At 31.4% G+C, this 23,582-nt stretch overlaps 1 protein-coding gene across 8 annotated transcripts in view; it reads right to left on the bottom strand.

Moving 5' to 3' along the window:
- The window catches only part of LOC119084138 (segmentation protein cap'n'collar), a 91,458-nt gene that overhangs the window by 22,086 nt on the left and 45,790 nt on the right, over nucleotides 1-23,582 (bottom strand). For all 8 annotated transcript variants that reach the window (XM_037194028.1, XM_037193989.1, XM_037193996.1 and 5 more), the window contains 2 exons: nucleotides 5,667-5,749; nucleotides 5,334-5,591 (listed from right to left, as the gene is read on the bottom strand). In XM_037194028.1, coding sequence (XP_037049923.1) covers nucleotides 5,334-5,591; nucleotides 5,667-5,749 — 341 coding nt within the window. The remainder of the gene's footprint in view (nucleotides 1-5,333; nucleotides 5,592-5,666; nucleotides 5,750-23,582) is intronic.

Genomic DNA, 23,582 nt, shown 5'->3' with positions numbered 1-23,582 from the left:
TAACATTATGGAAAAATATTCGTGAAAGGATAAGAATAAGATTTGCGATAAGAATGTTCAGATCGATGACAGGATGGAAAGATTCATGACACATTGAAACAATAAAACAAACGAATCTTTCCGTCTGCTTCTCACTTATCGGTAGGGGATTATTGATGGACAATGATACATCTAACCGGATATGTGTTTTTCCCGAAAACACAATATCTTAAATCCAAGGACAAGTCGGTTTGTTCTTCTTAGATCTCAGCGAAAAAGACCAACAACAGCTATAGTTTCATAGGATTCTATTAGGCTCACGACTGACAAAAGAAATTTGAAAATAGAAAATGACTTTTGTTGGTCAGAAATCGTGCAAGATATGGTCTTATGATCCGATATGGTATAGTTACCGATATCATTCGGAAGACGTATTAGACTAATACATGGCACTGTGACACTGAGAATATTAGCCAGTAAGGCATAAGGCTACAGACAGCTCGAGACAATAGTTTCTTCCTTCAGTAAATAATGGTATTAGTAACTGAGGAAGTAGTAAAAGAAATATCCAAACCATCCCAGAATAACAAATTCACCCCGACAACTGTATAGTGCCTTGAGTGAAATTGCTTGGAACTTCACAATACAGAAATTACAATAAACGTGTTTCAGTTGTAATTAAGCATAAATAAATATTGAAATTATTCACGGCCAACAATACTTTGCCATTCTGATAATTGTCTTAATGTAAAAAAAAAGAAGTTTGTTAAGTTCTTTACCCAGACGATCTCGCAGCATGGTACAAATAATCCAATTTAAAATGTAAAAAAATCAACTTGAATTGCACAACCAATCCATCAACTTCTTTTGTCACATTTTCTGTTTATTGTAGTTTATATATTTGTGAAACAACATGAAATCAAAAAAAAAATATGAAAATCAAAAACAACACTAAATATTGCTCATCGTTTGTGTTCCAAGTTGCTGTTCAGATACAGAAAAAATAACACGAACATTAAATTTAAATACAATTAAAAGTCAAAGATCACTAAACGGTGCCATGCACGCGAAACACATTTATTTTATTTATTTTTTTATTTTATAATTTTAACCAGATTTTCGACGAAATTGTTTTTATTTCGAAAGATTTCAATTTTATTTCAATTCAATATTTAAACGTCAACCGATCCCGTCGATCGTTCCGCAAATGCGAATTGATTTTATTAAACGAAAATTATAATTCAAACAATCATAAGAATTCAATAAATGTTTACCGGACATTAGTTGATTCCGAACTAAACAATTTGTAAACACTTTTCTGAATTCGAGGTACCTACATTACCTGTCTCTAACTACCACATCAAACAATATTAAAAAATAAATACATGTACACAAGATGTTGTATCCACGAACAATATTATATACGTACGAAGTGAGCAACAAATTACTAGAAGAGAATTTTTTTTCGAAAAAAAGTCTAACCTAACAATAATAATTGTTCGTACGAGATACGTCTACATGTATAGCCGGCATATAAATTAAATGAGGAAAAAAAAATATTAAAAGAATATTAAATATACGTTTTTATATTAAAAATAAAAACTTTTAATAGATATGCGTTTATAATGGCTTATTTAAAAAAATTACCTTAAGAGATGTAATTAATTTAATGACGGATTTTTCAGGTGTATACTTGTGCTTCTCTATATACTTAATCGAATGGAACATTATTTATATTCGTATACGTTTTAAGAATCGTTCTAAATTAGGTAGCCAGATTAGGTCAATGTGTATTACGTAAAAATTGTTCCAATTATTCGATGTATTTTTTACGGTGTAATCACAAAAATGAGAGTGAAAATTCGTGAAAGCTTTACAAAAACGCGAATGTTTTTTTTTTTAAATTCACTTTTAACGTATAATTGTACAAATCATATGCTGAGACATTTATGGCAATCAAAATCGATGTACATAGTGTCCATAAAATAAACGGAAACAGAAATGCCATAAAATTAGAGAAAATTTCGAAAAACATTGCCTTCGCTTAAACAAATTTTCACGTTTTCATTTAGGTCTGAATTTTAATTGAACGTGTTTTACACAGTCAAATTATTGATTAGATTCCATGTTCGATACTTGACTAGTTTATAAAAATAGCAACTTATCGGCCATTAAATGAAAGAAATTTCACCGACCAAAGTCTATTAATAGAACTGATATCGCTTCTGTCGTATTCTATACCCAATTTGATTAATATTTGTGATAACATGAGGCAGTGTATTAGAGATCAGCGGGTTACCCGATTTATAAATATAAAAAATGATCCAACCCGTACCTGATTCATTTTTTGTATTCCTTGCAGTTTTTGGGTTTCTGTGCTTCAAAAATTTATTTTAGGTCGAGTTTCGGAAAAATTTGATCCGTAGACCTAGGGAAGGGATGAGAGGTTCATTGTCTCATTCATCCAATTGAATATTGTTGAAGAAAAGTGCTTATGAATTGAACGATCCACTCTTTAGATATGGTATGAAACAGTTCTTTGCTTAAGAACGTCAATATTGCATAGCTACCAAATTCTTGTCCTTTTCAAGACTTAGAAACACTAAATTCGAAATTTACTCATAACAATGCCCACATGGGTCAAAGAATCAGAGTATAAAATTTCTAATAAAATTTTGTTGGCCGCAGCTAGGTACATGTAAAATTTTATTGATAGTGGTTACAGAAAAACTACGAGCTCTCGGTCGAATACAGTCTTTTTGCAGATATTAAGTAAATGTTAAAACGAAAGCAGTTGAAAAATGTCTATGAGTTTGTCGGACATGCTTGGCTTAAAAGAAGTACCTAGATTCGAATTCGATAGATTATGCTTCCTGTCTGTCAAAGGTTAATAGGAAAATAAAATGCGAAACAATCGAAGGTTCACCGTGACGAGTTTATAATTAGAATACGAAACTCTAAGTCGCACTCTTAATTGTATAATTTGCGAGACTCTTCTGAGGTTTTCGTTTTTTTTTTTTTTAATTTTTTTTTCATATCTTGTGAATTTAAATTTGAAGGAAGAAAAAAGACGTTTTTAACCATCTACAGAATATTTGAATAAATAAATAAAATCAGAAAAATCACTCAAAAGCAGATTTTTAAATTGAGATTTGTCGAAAACAAATCTTTTCAAAAATTAAGCGATTTTAAATTATTCAACATTTAAACGAAACATAAACAATCCGTACAATGTTAAGGTAGTTTAAGTTCACTTATACACAAAAAAAATGTAAAAAAATTTATTAATAATAATATCTAATTTATAAAACATTATGTAAACTATGTATAGACCATCAACGTATATATACATATATCTGTACGTGTACTAACGATGGCTTTTTTTACAATGCGTAAAAACGAGTGTAAAATAATACCAACAAATCAAGGTCAAGACGTTTTTCTTGTTTGAAGCTAACCAAAAAGTTTAAAGTGTAAAAAATTGCTCGTGGTAATCAGCAAACACGAATACAAAGAAGTCATATGTATGGATATAGCTAAAAGTTGGCTATAGTCTGCGGTACGAAAATAAGCAACATAATAAAGGTGTGTACATAGTATGTCTAATTAAGTTCCGATATGAGTCTAAAAAAGATTTTGATTTATTGTTGCGCTTCTCCCAGATGTATTCATAATTGATGTCGATGAATTAGTTTTGATTTAATTTGACGAAGGGAAATTTGTCAGCAGCTAAATTAGTCTCTAAATACCATCCCAGATTTTTTTTCTACTTCTTCAAATATGTCTTGCAAACAGTTATCAAAGAAAATGTGAAAGTGAACAGAAATACTTTAGTGACTAAATCTACGCCCTTTATTTCTTTTTACATTTAAAAAGTAAATTTGTAATTGGTGGTTCATGCCATCTTAAGACTAACTTCATAAATTTTGACCATCAGGTTCGAGGTTTAAAGTCAAGCAAGCACTAATACGAAAGAGTATAGACACTCAAAATAAGCCGGAAAATGGTACCGACGACTCCGTGTCAGTTGATTTAAATGCAATACTGCCGTTATTCAGAAGAAAACCAATTTCCAATGAAACAACAAAAGAATTACTGGAAATTATTTTGTTATTTCCAATGGAAATTGTTTTTCATCCAAATTACGGCAGAATAGTTCTGACTATAATCAGTTTAAAGTTCTATTTAATCCGATAATATAATACGACTGTACTGCTGTAGTTCAGAAGAAAAACCATTTCCATTGAAATGACAAATTAATTTCTAGTAATTCTTTTGTTGTTTCATTGGAAATTGTTTTTCTTCTGAACTACAGCAGTACAGAGCTGCAACACTTCGAAATCAAAGTTTATTATCAACTGCCTACGCATCCTATACTTTATCACGTTCAAAAAAAAATAGTTTCGCTGTTAGCTGCGCAAACATACATGATAAATATTTTTCAACAAAACGAAAAAATGCAACGTGATACGGTTAATCCTTTTTCGCTAATTTTCCAAACCCTAATCCAATTTTCCCATAATAAATCAAATACCGAAAATGACCGATACCACAATTGATATATAGCATCAGTAGTCAAACCTATTCATCAAAGTTATTTTTTTTTCTTCATTTTATTACACTTCTGTACCAAAAAACAATTACACTTGAATGCCCTGCAACCATGCGGTTTGTTCAAAAAAATGTGTGGCTACCTGGTACAAACTGTCGAACAACCGCAAAATTATAATGTTTAACAACAGAATATGACTTATATGCATGCTGAAGATGTACTACAGGTATCCTTTCTTCTTCTTTCTCCAAAGGTAGAAAAAAAATAACCGAACAGAAGAGCTCCTTGAAAATACATAAGACGAAAAATAAATAAATGTTGCAGTTGAAGTTGGTGAAGAAGAATGTAGAGAGGAAAATAAAAATAACACAAAAAAGGGCATAAAAAAGGAGCACCACATACATTTTTGTTATAGAGAAATGGGCTGTCAATTCTTCGTCACCGTGTCAAGTGTGTTTCTTCATATTTTTTTTATCTCTTCGTCTTTCAATTCCAGTTAAAAGTGATATGTTTTCAACCATATGCGATGTTTATTTTTCACTATTAAAACCGAAGATGTTATCATTCAAATTTTAAGTTCACTTTAATTCATCGCAGGTACAAAATAAAAGGAGAACAACAATAAAAAGGAATTAATTGATTTCGGCCGATTTTATCACTAATGGCGCAACAAAACGAAATACTTCATTTTCTATATTATCACATTCACCCAATCATGGCATCAATCCGACATGAATAAAGAAATGAAAATTTGTTTGGGCGTGTAGACAGACAAAACGAAAAGAAAATAATGTCAACTCACCTGATGGTGATACGATTGTCTAAACGAATTAGCGCCATGGCCATAGTTCTGGCCGGATCTTGAATGTTGAAACGGTGAGGATGACTGTATCATCATTTCGAGTTCTTCTAATTCACTTGCATCATCAAGATTAATATTCGATAAATCGGCTGATATATCAATATCAGATATTGTTGCATCAGTTGTGCCAGTTTCTTTATCCGGCGATGCGTTATCGGATGAAGCTGATTCGTCAACCTTTGGCGAAAAGGTGTCGTTCTGTTGCGAGAAAAAAAAAATTATGGTGAAATGATGCTCATGTGGATCGTTGAGCTGCGTTTCCAGCATTCATACCTGATCATCGGATGTTAAGTCAGCCAGTTGCAAAGCATCTTGAAGAATCTCCTCCAATTGAAGCGGAAGTTGAATGTACTCTCCTGTAAAGGGAAAAGTTCAATTTAATTCAAAAACTAATAGTAACTGATAGTAAGTAATTCAATTTGTTGGATAAAGTTTTGGATAATTTCTGATATTTTACATTGTTGGAACAAGGAAACGACTAGTCAACTGCGGTGCAGCTCGACAGCAACCAATAGTGACAAAAATGAATGATGAGATCTACCCAGTGTTCTGGTTAATACTCATTTTAGGAATGATTTACAAGTTCAACCTCGATATTAAATATGATTATGCGATGTCTCTGTTTCATATGTATATGTTAAAACGTATGTTTACGAAAATGGTTAATGCTAAACCAGATGAAATTTGATTGAAGAAATTACAAATTAATTTGGGTAATGCAGAGAGCGGCATTATAACTCTATTAATTCGTCTTCAAAGCTCAATCACGATCTTTCTTATTTCTTACACGATGGCCGTCCAATCGAATTACTTTTTCAGAAACGGAAAATCATCTGTTATCGACAACGACGTTAAATTAAAGCGAAGAGCTCGGGCTAATGTTTTCTTATATAGCAAACTTTATGTTAAAGCAAATTAAGTAAAAGATTGTATGCAACTTTATGCGATGATTTAAACAAAGGAAGTAACAGATTTAATCATTATTGAGTTTGCTGTTTCCAAAACGAAATTTTGCCTGTACAAAGTTCATACGAAAATGGGTCTATGTTACACCACTAGTTGCACCTTCAAAAATTGATTTCATTACAATTATATCGAATCTGTTCGAATACGGTTCGAATCTGAGTCGTCCGATCTATTCTCTAACATTTTAAGTCAATGCATTTTCGACTGAATTCCACAGACAATTTAACTCATCTAGACACCCCACATTCAATTAGAGCCCCTGTTTTATTCCTTTTTTTAATAATTCCAAGCTCATAAAACTAATGTTTTCGATTTTTGTTAAAAAAACAATCAACGAAACACTTTATCGTTATATGATATTAGTAAAGTAAAAAAAAAAAAAACTGAATAAAACCAACATCAACTGACCATTACGTTAATCATTATTTCAGAGAGCATAACATGCTCCATAAAAATCTAATTCGTAATAAGCACTCCTTGTCCTTACTAGGCAAACAGTAAAATCGACGGAAAAAAATTAGAATTTTGTTTACTCAATATCGGTTAAGAAAATATTGACCAATATAATTTGGGATATACCTGTGTCATGAACGTGTGGTAAAATGTTATTCAAAGTATTCCAATGTAAATATTAAGTGAATGGAAATGGGTAATGGTAGAGACATTTTTCAAAGAATTAATCATATTGGAGTGGCTGGGAAAATTTTTTCTTACAAAGAGAGAGAGAATCTCTAAATATATTTTGGGATTGGAATTTCTTTAAAGGTTTGTTTGTTTGTGTATTCCATCTATTTGGCATACATATATATATATAAAACCAGAACCAGACAGTTTATTTAACACACTGATCATCAAATAAAATCTAGAAGAAAATTTTTTTTCGTTAAAACAACAACGTCTTAAGTATTGGAAGTATCATATTCTCATCTCTAGAATAGATCGATCATTTCAATCAATCACAAGATATTTCACATCAGACATTTTTGTGGAAGCCTGTGCTGCTGAACTAAAAATTGTTTGATCATTAAAATGTTCCATCATCGATACAACAACAACACCGTCAAGTGTCGTTTCCAAACGCCTTGGAATTGAAAGTGTGGAACTTTTTATAACATTAACATGTGAAACGTTCTCGATGAGAAGAAAAGCCGTTAAATTCATTTTGAAATTAGATAATCCGATTTTCAACAACGGCATCAATGAAAACTCAATAAAATTCAATGAAATATCAATCTTATTTTGCCATTGTTGTTGCCTCATCAAAAACAACATTACGCTTAACAGATGAGGAAGAAGGAACCGAAAAAAAAACCTATAACATCAAACCAACCAACCACATTTAAGACATCTTTGATTAAATCTTGCGATCGAATAATCAGATCGAATACATACACCGAATTTCTCACAATCTATCAAACTGTTCGATCAAATATCAATCGAAAATTAAATGAAACAAAGTCGTGACAGAGACCATTATACCTCAGGTATGTGGATAGTGTTTTTCGTACCGATATTTACGCTCGATATTATGTTATGATCTATTAGAATATGGCGGCATTTTTGTTTTTCAAAAAAAAGTCTATGAAAAGGTAAAAAAATCATTTAACCGAAGATGAGACAACCATTGAATGGTTTACCGACAATATTCAGGCGAAATGTTTCGGTCTTGGTTCATTTTTTTAGAGTCAAAAATGTAGTATAATGTCCATGTAAATTTTTGGTTTTATTGACAACTGGTTTTTATGCTTTTGTGCGTAGAACAGTGACCGGTATTTACCTTGTCGGACACAAACGCAAACCCTTGGGAATACTGTTTTGGTCATTTATTCTCTTATGAAATGGCATGTTTCATCATTAATTTTTGTAGCTTCTAAACTACACATTCCTGAAGTCCACTTCGATTTTGAGTATAGAAAATTTTTGCTAAATCCTACTAATTCTACCGCCTAAAGTAATGATTAGCTGAACATTGATTGAGCAACGAGTTTTGGAAAATTCGCTTCAATTCACAAAATTTAAAGAAATTGGGTTCTACTCTCTGTGTTTTTTGGTAAATAATCAGTGGGTTGAAATACTAACTCTTGGAAGAAAAAACAGAGCAATGAAATATACACCATTTTGTAATAACCAAGTTTCTATCATTTAAAAAATTTCTTTAAACATGGCTATTGCAAAATGCTGCTGAAATAGCATACAGGGTTTGGAAATTAATGGAAAAAAGTCTCTTCTCATGATAGAAACGTTCTTCCATTTCAACTTTCAACAATTTTCAAAAGTTCTACCCGCTTTTTTTGTATTTCTTAGACTATGATGTACCTAATTTGGCATTTGAAGAGAAAACACGCATATCGTGGATGGTACTTTCTAAATCTAGTACTTCAGTCCCAATACGCCATAATGCTCGCTAATAATTCAAACATTCAATATTTCAATACGTATCTGAACTGAATGACATGGACCACCTAGACTTATATGTCGATTTACATCATCAAACGACAAATAGTCAAAATTAGTTTTTTTTTATTTGATAAAAATCATTATTGACGCGATCATTAATATTAAAAGTAAAAACGAAACGCACACACTCAACAGACCTCTAATCTTACATAATTATCTATCTCAACGAAAAATCATAAAACATTAACGTTATACAAAACCCATTTTGTTTTCCATGTTATGTTTCCCTTTTACAAAAATTCGATTTAGATTCAAAAATTCTACATGTTACGAACACCACGACCAACAAAACCCATAATATGTTGGATTAATAAAAAAATTTGTACGAAATGGAGAAAAAATGGCGGCTAATTTCTGTTGGTTTTTTTTTCGTTCTTTCCTGTTTTATATATACAATTTTAGCTCCAATACTGAAAATTGAATGTATCGGATGAGGTATCGACAGGCTGATGGTTATTTTGAATTTTATTTTTCTTGTTTTCTGGTTTATACGTTTTAAGTGGTAAATGCGTGGTAGTGTTGTACAGTTGTAGTTCTTTGTATTTAATATCTGTCTGCTCTATGAAATGATGTAAAAAGGAAATTAATTGGAATCGAAGATGGATAAAAAATCGGAGAAGAAGAAAAAACCTTTAACACATCCAAGGTTATTTGATTGGGAAAAAATTATTAAGTTTTTTTTTTGATGATGATAAACAACGATGTGCATTTTAAACATAACTTAACTAAAAATAATTCTGATTATGTTCGTAGAGAAACCGATCGAAATCAATTCCCTATAGAGTTGTCACGTCGCTTCGACAGTACCCCATACTTAATCACAATAAAAGTTTCTTTTGAAGAAAATTTCATAAAAATTCACATGTACAATAAATCATGAATTTATAAAAATAGGTGAATGTAGGTAAAGGTGCACATTCTGCTAAGGATACCGAATTTACGAACACAAAAAAAATATGAAGAGAACATCATTAGTCATACTTTTTTGACAACTTTAGCAAATGTTCTCTTTGAATGAGTCACGATGGCGACACCAGTACTACTGATCCAGTATAGGATAAGAAATAACGTAAATTCGAATCGGCTAATAAATATGCAACAAAATTATTATTACTAGACTCCATACTAGAACTAGTTCCTCATTCAGATGTAATATCCATATAAATCGATTCCACCGAAATGAAATCCGAAGAATACGGTTCCCTAAAATATTATGACAAAATATGTAAAGCCATGATCGATCATTGAGGTGGACTCTCTAGAGACGTCGATCCAAATGTTTGTTGAGATTGAATCCGAGTAAGTAAATACCGTTTCTAAACTGACAATATTTTGGAATGCTTATTAAGTGCAACGAATGTTATTAGAATGTGGCGTGTGGGAATGTAGAGCAAAGTATTTTTTTTTAAGTTTTTGTAACAACAATAAGACAGAATTTTGATGTGTGATCATAAGTTTACATCTAGTATAACATTACTATCTGATCTCTAAAAACGAAGGTAGATGAACAGAACAGGATGAACCACTAAGAAAATCGGTTCTACTAACGATTTTGTTAATTTTAATCTATTTAATTTCCTTCGGTTTATGACCAATGCTTCTATTTTTCGACCAACATAACTCCCACCGCCGAAGGGACAATATTCTTTGGAAATTTTCGTAAAAGGGAACTTTGGTTACATGAATTTGCGTAATAATGCTTGGGATAGAAGTTAAAATAATATTATTGCTGATAAGAGTATAGAAACGTACGAGACCAATTTTCCATTCTGATTTCATGTCATTTCAAGATTTTGGAACAACCCATACGAGTGAATATTCTAGTAAGACAATAAGTTCTTCGCAAGGAAAAAGTATATGAAGAAGGCAATATTTCCTCTTAAAAATGTCAGACGAAAAAAGCGGAGATGTTAACTTCCGGAGAATAGTACACGAGCAATTAGTATCCTTCCATTGCTAATATCATTTCAGGGACAAACTCTAAATGCATTTGACTTTAAGGCAGTTGGTTGGAACGTCGTTGAGACTCAACATGTTTCTATCAATATCAATTGATATCAATTCTTGAAGAGTCTACTCTTAAACCATACAAAGGACGCATCATCGACTCAAAGCCTTTAGAAATAGCTAAAATTGTTGAAAACAACGGCAAAAATAGATGATAATCTCAAACTAGTATTCACTTATAAGCCCAAAGCTTTCAGCTCATCGCATATTTTGCCGTAGTTGTCGATAACTACAAATGACAAATGACAAGACATTTATAAAAGCTTTCATCACTAAACCAACTTTATAATGACGAGACTAAGTAAGATACTAAGCGATAATTTGAATAAATGAAGTAATTGATCTTTAATAACTACAAACGGTATATTTTTGTATAAAAAATGAAAGCGCATCGACCGACGGCTTACTTATGACGACTCAAACTAAAATATCATTAATTTGTGCTTTAGTTTCTTGTTGAAAACCAGATTTTCCATAAATTGAATATACTGAATTATGTCAGAGATATGTCAGATTTCTGAGTTGAGGATGCTGTTGAATTTTGATCAGATTTTTGTCAACCATTTCAGATAGAATGTTCAAAATTACTGAGGCAGAATTTACTGAATACCAATTTTATAACTCTTCTACAGTGAGGACAGCTTAATCCAGGAGACAATGGCTTATTGTTTCATATCGATAAGATCTTCTTCATAAGGTCGCCTGAATTAAGTCTTATTGTTTACTGGACCTGGACAAATTTCAGATAGTTAACGTATTTGCGCAGATGCGCGTTCAATGAACAAACATGACTTACGGTCAGATCAGAAATAATCCTATTAGTAATCCAATTCTTATTTGAAGACCTTGTTATCCAAAATCACATCAACTTTTAAGTCTTTTGACTTCGGTTGACAAATTCTAATTTTTTGAACAAATGACTTTAGCACTCACAACGTATTTTCTTTTGAAATTTAAACTAGATCCTTAGGTCTGAGTTATCACTGTCTGAAATGTTTTTTCTTCTTATTTTTTTTTTTCTTTGAAAAATCCGTAACAATTGAACATTCACCACCGAACACGACTCGTTTTTTGGTACAATTACAACTGTTTTTGACGATGATACCACACTTTCATTCAACAAAATAGGCAAGGATCTCAATTACACTTTTTTCTTCAACAACTTTTCTTTCGTAAATAAACACCCAAATGACCAAAATAAACTGCTTGGCATTAAACGTGCTTAAGATCTCGCGGTTACATCGGACTTCATTTCTTTATTGTAAAAAAATGGATCCTCACTATATGAAGCGAACAACATAAAGATAAAATATACCTCAACCTCTAAAGACACAGACCGGCACCGAAGTCGATTGTATAATATTTCTCCGTGCTTGTTTGATATATGTTTAGTTGGAAACAAAATGTGCGCTGATGGAATGAAGAAAACAACAAAAATTTGGTCGAAAGGCGGAGCTTATGGAACTGTATATAAGTACGAATGGAATCGAGCATTGGGGAAGAATGAATATATATTTATGTAAGACGATATTCGATTTTAATGCTTTGTGGGAATATACATGTGTGAGTGAATGTGTGTGTAATAACACAAAGCTTTGAGCTGAAATGTTTAGCATAAAAGTCAACGAAGCTTTTTTGGTGGATCGTATGGAGAACAACAAATTTTGTTGTCTCTCGTTTCAAAATTGACCCGAAGCAGCATTTTTTATCAATTTAAAATTTGCGAAAAATTAAAATAAAAACTGAATTTAGGGTTTGTGACAGAAGAGAGACCCCTCTCTTTTGCATATAAAGCACATTATAGATTTGCGTAACACATTTTATTCCGTGTAAGGTGAGTGTGTTTTGTATCCTAGCAACTGAAAATAACTGTGAGAAGGGTATGAAATATGCTGTTATTGGTCTAAAATTGGAAGGGAAGTGAACGGAGGAAAATTATCCCCCTTATTCACAGTTACCAGTTAGATAAAGTGAGACAGTGAATGAACGGTTAAAGAGGGATTCTTGATGATAGAAATGTTTTCGGTTCGCAGGATTAATGAAAAACGATCTGCGGTTTTCTGATGGAAAAGCTTAATTATATTACACACCAGAACGGAATATAGATTTGGATATATATGTATGTAGCCACCCCCGAAAGACGGGTATTTATTTTTGTGTACCCATATCGAAAATTCGAGATTGTTCCCTTTTTTTCTTTCTATCTTGAGTTTAACATTAATTATTCGTCGAATGAAAGTTAAATGTTTGGTGAAGAATTTCTTAAGTGATATTTTCGGCATTTAAAAAATATATATTGTTCGAAAAAGTAACGATTTAACGTTATAAATGCTCGGTTCGTTTGGATTTTTTTCTTCATATATTACATCACGAACTGTTGAAGACATTTTAAATTCATTAAATATTTATGAGCTGTAGTTTTTAGAGATGAAATATCAATCCGATTATGGGCGCGCCTATTTATGTAAAATATACAAGTTATTAACAATGAAATTTCCCGGTTAATTAACTTGAGTAACCGAAAAAAAATACCACATGCATGCTATAGAGAATAATATATTATAACCGTAATACCAAACATTTTTTATATTTAATTTCCATTTTGGATATCCATGTACAGTACATATGTAATGAAGTAGAAAATCTATATTTCGTTTTTAATTAAAAAAATCCACATTTAGTAACCAAGCACATACACAAACTTATGTATTTACATACAGAATATTATGCATGTGAGTTATATATGTAAGCTAAAGCTGTTTATAGGCTTTAATTAAACTTAAATTCAAAACATGCAACGCAAACGGAGCAATCTTCGACCATCATAAAAATGTGTGTATAAATTACAACAAACGCGCAGAAAATTCGTTTTATGGTTTTAATCAACCATACGATAATCGAAATGGAAAGAATAATTTATTTTAATTCGTTTTTGACGTTTTTGACAATATACCGACGTACATTTATATATGTTTTTTTTCGGGCTGGTTGTATAATAAATGAATGAAGAGAACGCCATCGGAGAGGAAAAAAAAAAACAAATTAAATATGAAAATATGAAAAATGAACCGAGCACATGCAAATGTTCATTTTGTTTTAATAAAAAAAAAAATTGTTCTTTTTCCATACAGAACGAATTTCTCGTCTTATCGAATTTGCGTTTTCATATATTACATTTCCATGTTGATGGTATAGCCATACCGACAACAACAACAAAAATAGGAGGGACTTAACTGAAATTAATGAACAATAATTTAAATAATAAATTTATTTTATTGGCATTTTGTTATGCGGTTAAGTGTTAAATGGACGAAGGAGGAGAAATATTCGAGAGAATTTTAATAATGAAGAATATTAACATTTTGAAATTATTTACGCCAATTTATCGGATGAAAATGAATATAATTCGTACACACATTATCACATCTATACTCACAGTTGTGAACGATAATAAATAATTTGTGCTCAATATTTCTGGTTAAATTAAAGTTTTGATGACATAGCAGAAATATATTCGAATTATTTTTAATAATTTTTAATTTTTGTCGAATTACGTCGTCATTTATAATCGAATAAGAGGTCACTGAATCCAGTTGTAACTCCATCATCAACACGACTATACCGGTAGGTGGGTATTTCCAACTGATAAGTGACAAAAATAGCACGAATTGATAAATTTGGGATCGATAATTTTGAGTTATTTTTAATAAAAACGTAAAAAACATCAGAGATTTAACTTATCGTGAAAATGATCAAGTTTTTCAAGATCCACTCAAGTTACAATACTGAACGTATCTCACTATTACTCTCCTCAGATATTGAAGTCAATAAGAATGTCAAGAATTTCCTATCAATTTGAACAATCATTTTGCATCTAAGTCTTCATCGATTTAACTTGTTCTCGCATATAGCAAAATTTAGACTATGCAGCCATTTGCTATCATACTATGTTAGAACCAATTAATAAGGACCAATTTTAACAGAACGTTTTCAACCATAAAAACATTTGGCTACCTCTCTAAAGTTTAATTTTGAATCCTTTGTTTTGGTCTTAGACTTTCAAAAGAAGTCTAAAGAATGATTTTAGGATGGTTTCACTGTAAAAATTATATTGTAGGGAGGGAGCCAGAGAGGGAGTCTAGTTGTAAACGTTCTCAAGAAAATAGTCCTTATTAACTACACTAACAACGAGAATCAACGATGAACTCAGCCTAGCATCTCGTATATGACAAATTGAATGTTACATCTTTTGAAGTAAAAGATTTTTTATGATTTATTCGACAGATTTCCTTATCAAATGAAGTAAACAGATTTAATAATTATGAGGTGTGGTGACACGGTTATAATTTTTAAAAAACACGACACCATTCATCAGATTTTTGACCCGCTTAAAGTAGTTGAAAACGTCGTAAATCTAATATGTATTTCTACTGCCTCTCCTTCAAAAGAGGTGCTAATGTTTGCTAATAAAGAAACGCGGATAGAGGTTGAATTTGTGGTTTCCCTGCCTTCTCGACAGCTAAGTCGTAATTTAAAGATTCAATAAACGACAAGACACTAAATTAATAATTTAACAAATAAAAGATTAGCAACGTTCTTACTAGGCCAGTACCGCTGACATAATCCTCTTTTATCTTTTCTACCTAACAAGAAAAGAAACTTTCTTCCTCCTGTGCTTGGAGTGCATCGGTTTTAAGGTACCAGGTAAAATTTAATTCAAATCAAGCGTGCAAAACGTCGCCATCAAGGACTCAAATAAACGCTCCCTGATCTACTTAAAGTAATTACTAAAAATGAGCTAGCCATTTCTTCCATCCTATCAGTATTTCACGGGTAAAGTCTAAAAATGGGTCATTGTGACGGAAAAGAAGTTTAATTAAAAGCATTTGAAAAGAGCAGAGGAGTATATCTAATTTCCAAATGGCAAAACATAATTAATCATAGGTGAAATAGACAAATTGAGAGAAAAAAAAAACAACAAAAATTCGAAAGACGTGAAGGCGAATGGAAACCTGAAATATCATTTGGGCTATGCACAGAAACCGAACACACGAAACGAAGAAAAAAAAGTGTTCATTTCAAAAGAACAATGTAATGTTATAATATGCTGCAGTTATTTTTAATTATGTTCATGGGCAGTCCCAAAGAAATTTTTTTAATTAAAACAACAGAAGTAATGAATTTTTCATTAAGCTCATATTTTGCTATGGTATGTAGCGTGGTAGCATTTTTTTTCGTTCACTCTTCAAATAATGTAATTTATGATTCGGTAAATTAATTTTACAGCATTACATTGTATATATAATGGTCTAATCTAAATGTTTCCATGCCATCGTTCACTGTTATACTTGTGCCAGCTATTTCTTTTTTTTCTTCGAATAATTTTTTTTTGTATTTTTATTTTGTTCGTGAAAATGATATACACGAAATTGAAATATGGTAATAAAGAATAAATATAAATTCGAAAATTTCCATAAAATAAATCTTGATGTATACATTTTTCGCATTATTTGCCATTATACATAAATACACACAATTGTGCGTACAATGGATGTGCTGTGTGCAGCAACTTAAAATACACAATTGTACACCGAGATTAGATGGAAAACGAAAAAAAAGCTTTCAAATGTAATACATTTGATATAACAAACAAACAGTTGTCATTAGTCATAATGTCAAAGGCTCTTTTGCTTCCTCTCTCTCTGGATACATTTTGCGTATTATATATGACTAACATTTTTGAATACATAAAATTACAGTAGAAAGTTGTACACAAAAGACTGCGCCGCATATATAGGACCAATGTTGTGAGAATATTATATATTTATATAATACACCCCAATCTAAATGTATTTATTTTATAAAATGTCGGAATACATTTCCTTTCACTTCTGCTTTTATCAGAAAAAAAAAATGGAACATAAAATTTACAAGGGTAGTGTGTGTCTTATGAAAGATTTTCATTGGAAAATATATCTTCAGATTACTTAACTTACAAAAAAAAATGAAAGGACTGTATTGAAAGAAGCGGGCATATAATGTGGATTTTCATGCAGGCGATGACATGTGAGGAAATTAATATCTTCCACTTACATAAGATAAGGAGAAGCTCCTCTAAAATGCACAAATTCAACAAAAATCAATCATGAAGAGGACGCTACGATAAACACCATATAGATTCTACCAAAATTAGTCAAACAACCATGAACTTAAGGTTCAAACAGTGTTTTTCTTTGACACTAAAATTTACAATTGATCGGTGGTTAATACATCACAGGTATTATGAGCTGTATACCATTTAAAATGACTAAAAACTATTCTGAAATTCATTTTCCTTGACAATCTAAATTCAATGTGAAATGCAATTAACCAATAAATTGAACTGAAGTGTTAATTAACTCTGAAATTATAAATTAAGATGTAAATATAAATAACCATATATTTCATCATTCAATACATGGTTGGGGAGTGTAAGGTTGTATGAGCTGATTAACGATTTTCGGTCTGTTGAAACTGATTTTTGACATTTTTTTAATTAAAAAATTTAGATCATGTCAGTTGTAGTGTAGCTTTGTTTATGTTGAAGAAAAGATTTCAGTGGAAAACGAAGAGGTTTCGACAATTTAATAGGAAAAACCATTCAACTATCTCGTGAAAAACGTTTTGAGCTTTTAAAAATTAAAAGGGAGACTCTTTAGCCGTTGCCTGATTGAGAGAAAAACCTATCTTTACGTTTCTTTTGGTGACAAAATGTGGAACAAATAAGAAATAAGACTGTATGAAGTCTTAAAAATTTAATTGGTTAATTTGGTCATGATTGTGGGTTCAATGGGACCTAGAGGAGCTCAGTTACATGCATTTGCATTGGCAAGCAGTTCCAGAGAAGTCCAAAGTTAATTAAAAATTGTGATTTTTTCACACATCACGCGGAATTTTGAAAACCGAGACATTTTTTGTTTCTGTGTTTCACTTGAATTTCTGATTTCTCCATATAAAAATACATGTAAAATGTGTCGGTTTTCAAAATTCCGTGAGTGCATTTCTAGCCAAATAAGAAACTCATATCTACTCCACCTCAGCTTTACAATAAACCCACCGTCCGCTTCTGCAAGGTAAAGATTTCTACAAAGGATACCATTTTTTCGACCTTTGAAGGCTGGAAAATGTTTTTCTTAGTTTGTGTGCAGGAGACCCCTGGTGGAAATTGGTTTGCTAGCTTTGTCATGGCTTCAAAATTGAGTCGAATTTTTTCAATGAAACGATTTTCAATTTTCTCTTCCGTATTTTAAAAGTCTTGTGATAGAGAAATTTATACAATGATAGATAGCTCGAACAGAATTAACCCTATAAATTCATTTCTTTGTAAAATTTTTTTTTTGGGATGCAAAATCTTGTGAAAGATGCCTACAGGATGCAGCAAAGATTCAAAGTGATGCAAGCTGGGACAACAGGTATCCCAGTCGGTCTCATCGGGTTTTAAAACATGAAAAGATACAAAAAACGGATGGTAAAATTAATATTCCTTACTGTTGGTTAAGCGTTATGAATGACTAAAATTATCAATATTTTCATGAAACTGGTAGCGGTTTGATGAAAATATTGGCATGATGTTTTAACATAATTGTAGTATGCAGACATTCAATTCCTGAAAATAACCCTATGATTCCCTCGAACAAGAGAAATAGTATATTTGAAAGCTGAATTTTTTTCTGAATCATTTTAAAAATAATCAGAAACAATTTTGAATGTGTTGTATCGGTGAATGACTCAAAATTTCTTTGCCAATACACGATCGTGTGAATCGCAAACAAATGGTACATCAGCCTTAGCCATTTTTAAAAATAAATTATAAATTTCCATTTCCACCTAAAGTTTCTCGCTGTATTATAATTTATTATTTATTTTAATTTGTCGGTTAAAATTCTATGATCAATTTTTTTTTGTTTTCGTTTGATTCACTTGAACCGATCGAATATAATGTACGACATTTTGTATTTTTTCGATATTAGTTGTTGAGTTTCAACTTCACCAGAAAATATCATTAATCTTCTGGCAATCATGTTAGAGTTAAAAAAATAAATAAAACAAAACGAGAGACCGAAGAATAATAATAATAATAAAAAAAATCCGTCCAACAAAAATATCTTATACGAAAACGATTTGGACACTTCAACCAATAATAAATTTTTAATATTAAAAGAAAAAATTTTTGTTATTAATAATGGTGTGCTCTGGAGCTCCAAAGTATAATAATACGAAAGATATAAAATGGTACATACAGACAGAGATTATATAATTATTGTTTTGTCGGCATTGGATAATAATTCAAAAGAATTCACAATGCTGTGGTTGTCTTTAATATCGTTTTAGTAATACATTGCATGTTGTATATATGGTCTTCACAGCGAGAAACTAATATAAGTTTCTTTTTTATATATATTGTGTAGATATATAATATACGGTGAAGGCATATATTAAGAATTGAGTGGAGGATTATATTTTTACCTAACATGGGGTCATTAATTATAGTCAGACAAGAATTTTAAAGAAAATGGCTGGTGGATTAGCCGTATAATAAATTTTTGTATGTGTATAATACAATTTGTGATTCCAACGACCGTATTGTATATAAACTGGAAAAGTTTTCATATTTTGTATACCTATATTATGATTGGGGCCGGGCTCACTGCTCACAATTTTCAAATATATTTTTTACGATATGGCTGCGAAATAATCTAAATTTTATTATGCAAAATATGATTTCACCCCATAGTCCCACATTATACCTCAACCATTTGCTAATTCCTATCACAAACATGAATTTAAACAATTCATCTTATTACAACAACAAAAAATCCTATTTCTGATGATGACTTGGCACATTATGGATTGACCGGTGCGGTTTCATCGATATTATACACGTTACCATAGCTTTTCATTTCATGTTAGAAAACCTTCACGTTTTCTATAAAAGCCCGTAGATGTTATTCGTTTAACTCCCCAGTGGGATCGATTCATTCTTTCCCAGACAATTTTTTTTTTCTTTCGTTCTTCGGTTTAGTTAAACATAAAAATATCCTTTATTTTAACAGAATTTAAATTAATGTTTAAGAGAAGAGAAGGAATGAACAGAAAAAATAAGCAACGACAACAACAACAACGCCAATGAACACTACACAATTTGAATAATAGTTTTTTTGTTTAATATTGACATTGAAATTTTTTCAATGTTTCACATTGTAATTCGGATATTTTATTATTGATGACGTAAAAAACCATATCTTTTATCGATCAATTTTATCAATCTATTGGTTTCATATTGTTAATTTGTAGTATCCGTCGTTTTATTAAATTAATGTTATATTGTTCGGCTATCCAACGATAATAATGAAAAAAAAATCCTGTGCGCAACATATTGATCAGTATAGCGCGATAATAAAAAAAAGTGATTGAGATGGTCTCTTCACCAATGCTATGTAATTTACGTTTTGTTTAAAATAAAGATCTCGACTATTGTTATAATTTTTGTATAAAGACTTGTTATTCACCTCGTCTTCTTCTTCTTCGTATAGACGTTTATTTTTCCTTCTCTGGATATTATTTTTATTTTATTAAAAAATTATTCAGTCGCGACGCAATTTTATGCCTTTTAATTCAAGACGAAAAAATTGTGAAGCGTAACCAAGGTTAAAGCATGTGCATTTGACCATTTTCTAGAAAACTTCTTGTTAAAGGAACAAAAAAGAAACATTAAAATAACATCAACGTCCGCAGAGGGCAGACATCAAGATTGCTTTTAACGAACAACATAAAACGTATTTTCCAATTGAACATTTATTAGCTCAAAATTATATAAACGAGCCATTGTAACCGAAACGAACTGAACAAAAAATAAAATTATGCGCATTCGCTTATCGCTTGTTGTTTATCGCAAAAAATAATAACAAAATGTGAATTGAGATAAAATTTCGTTGTAGGTAAAATCGAACAAATGTATCTTCAATGGGCCACTTGAATTAAATTTTGAAATCATACGGAAAGAGCCTGCATTAGAGGTATGTCAAATATTGCAAGGGAGTGTTCATATTATTACGTAGGTACTTGAGTAGGTGGGGCGCTTAAAAGACGAAAGTTTGTTTACATTCATTAAATATTTTAGGAGGATTGGGGCAGATAATCGCTGTAATATTACTTACATAATACATGAATACTAGGAGATTCAACTATTATGTTCTTTTAAAAAGGAAAAAGTGTGTTAACATCAATGAAATAAAAGATTTTACATAAAACACGAGGTGATATGAACAAAAGAAGTAACAGATTTGACTATTACACTGAGATATGCTTTCGTTCGCTCTCGTTTTATTCTAAGTTTAAGGTCAGTTTTTGCCACAATTCCATAATAGTGTACACAAATAGTGTGACAAAAATCTTCTCAGCTACGAATGCTCTAATACGATAAACAAAATCCGAAGGCTTCAATGTGAATATGATATACTGAAAAACTGAGTTCTTTCCAATTACATGGACTGTTAACTGTTATAATAACTCTAGAATGACAATTTTATTTCATTAAAAAAAATCTGGAAAACCAAAGTTTCATATTTCTTTGTTGCTTTATCATCATTACAACCTACATTTGACCAGAATTTTAGATTTTCGCATTCGATGGAAAATATATGGTGCTATCAATATATCATGTGTACATTCATACAGAGTAGAATATCAATGTATGTGCTGCACATACGAACAAATAACTAACTGACTCGAATTGTTTATTACAAAATGGAATTATAAAAAAAAAATGTTGAGTGAAATCAGCAGTTGTTTAAACCGTAATTGACCCTTGTCTAAGAATCGTTAACCCAAAACTTAAGTTCACAAATTAATCGCCATTGTTTGCATATTTTTGTTGCTACTTTTCTTATCACAATTCTTGAGATGAGTATACAGCTCGAGCAAAATTTCATTGAAATGCAGATCTCATAAAAACTGCAGAAGTCCTTTCTACCGGCATCAGTTTTTAAGTGTTGTGAAACCGAAAGGTTTTTGTCAGCGTGCTACCGCCATCTGAGCACCTTGTTCTCGCTTAGTGCCGAACTATCCCTCAGTCTTACGGTATCGTGATTTATGAAAGCAAATTTTTGCAATATTACCCCTAAATTCCCGTTAATTTTGTGATGCATTTTGCATGTTTCGAAATAAAACCCTTTTTGCTAGCATTTCTCGCTTGATGTGTATACTGACCTCTTAAATCAATCCTTCAAAAAATGCATTCTCATCTTTGTTTTGTGTATCAATTACACGACTAAAAATGTGAAAACGTCATATTTCCCATCCAACGAAACCGCTACGCATTCAATGTTCAAATAAAACAACAACAAAAAACGAGCACCTATCGATAGTCAATTAAATGAGACTCATTTGGATTACACAGCCATTTTTTTGTTGTTGTAATAGTTATACAAAGCTCACCTTAACAGATGTATTGATTGATAAGTCAAGGTCTATGACACATTACCGAAATCTATGCAAGGAAAATCGGTTTTCTTTCAGGTAAAAACAACTTGCATAATTTGGAAATGCTCTGTCGGTACAGTCTTCATCGTGAATGCTGATACAGTTCTTTTTTGCTGGAGAAAATGGCGAAAAATGTACAGATCGGCAAAACGTTAACTTTTTACATTTTTGTACAACCACAATTCTCGCGTATAATGGTTACATCTTCTTCGTCTTCTCACATTGATAACCAAAATAAGAATTAGTTTATGGTCTGGCTCTGGTTATAATATGCGGATGGTTGTTGAAATGTTTGGTTTCGTTTGGTTTGTACATTTTCGGTGTATTAACAACATTATAATGGTGGTTTTGAAAATTTACTTTGTCACCATTACGTGAGATTTTTGGATTATACACTTCTCTAGTCGAAGAGTGTACAAAACCAAACGAAAATTTTTGGTCAAAATAATAATATGGTATGTAGCAATATCATCATCGTCATTGTGGTGCATGACTTTTTCAAAAAAAAAAAAAAAAACCATAACATCGTCTAGAAGCTGTCTAGGTTGAATACTTTTTACTGGTTGATGATTGTGGTAACGCTGATGGTGTGATTTCGTTTACTGCGACTATGAGTTTAATTTCACAATTATTTGTTTAGTCTAGTGACGGGACAGGAAAACACGACCGGTTTGACAGTATTGGGTTACAAAGTTATATGCTGGCGACAATGATTTGCAAACAAATTTTCGGTGTGAAGGAAAATGAAATTCACAACAACGATCAGCGGTTGTATTTATTGAAAAACGATTGGGTTGTGACTTTTGAATTAATATACACCAGTTTTTGCGTTAGCCATATCAATTTCATTGGTATAGCATCAGTAAATGGGAATAGTTAGATGGTTAGATTATAGAATTGATTAAAACAATCGAATTAGAAACACAACGTGATCTACGCAAATATAGAGAGGGACAATCTGTTGTCGATAGCAGCAATGACCTACAGTTGATGTGTTTTTATGGGTTGTGTACGTTCAAAAGCAAAAGATTGGATATCAATCACTAAGCGATATATTTAACACAAGAAGTAAAAGATTTAACTACGGCACGTTTGCTGTTACTGAAAGGTGTTGGTCTTGATTTTTGTTGATTTTATTTGGTGTCTTTTGAAGCAAATGAATCAAATTGAGATTGGGAATATATTTTTTAATCCAATTTTTCATTGCCCGCAATTTTCGATTAGGGATTTTATCACCTT

The sequence above is a fragment of the Bradysia coprophila genome, chromosome X, assembly GCF_014529535.1.
Source record: "Bradysia coprophila strain Holo2 chromosome X, BU_Bcop_v1, whole genome shotgun sequence".
NCBI lineage: Eukaryota > Metazoa > Arthropoda > Insecta > Diptera > Sciaridae > Bradysia > Bradysia coprophila.
The sequence above is the reverse complement of the archived record's forward strand: the minus strand, read 5'-3'. Positions and strand labels throughout refer to the sequence as shown.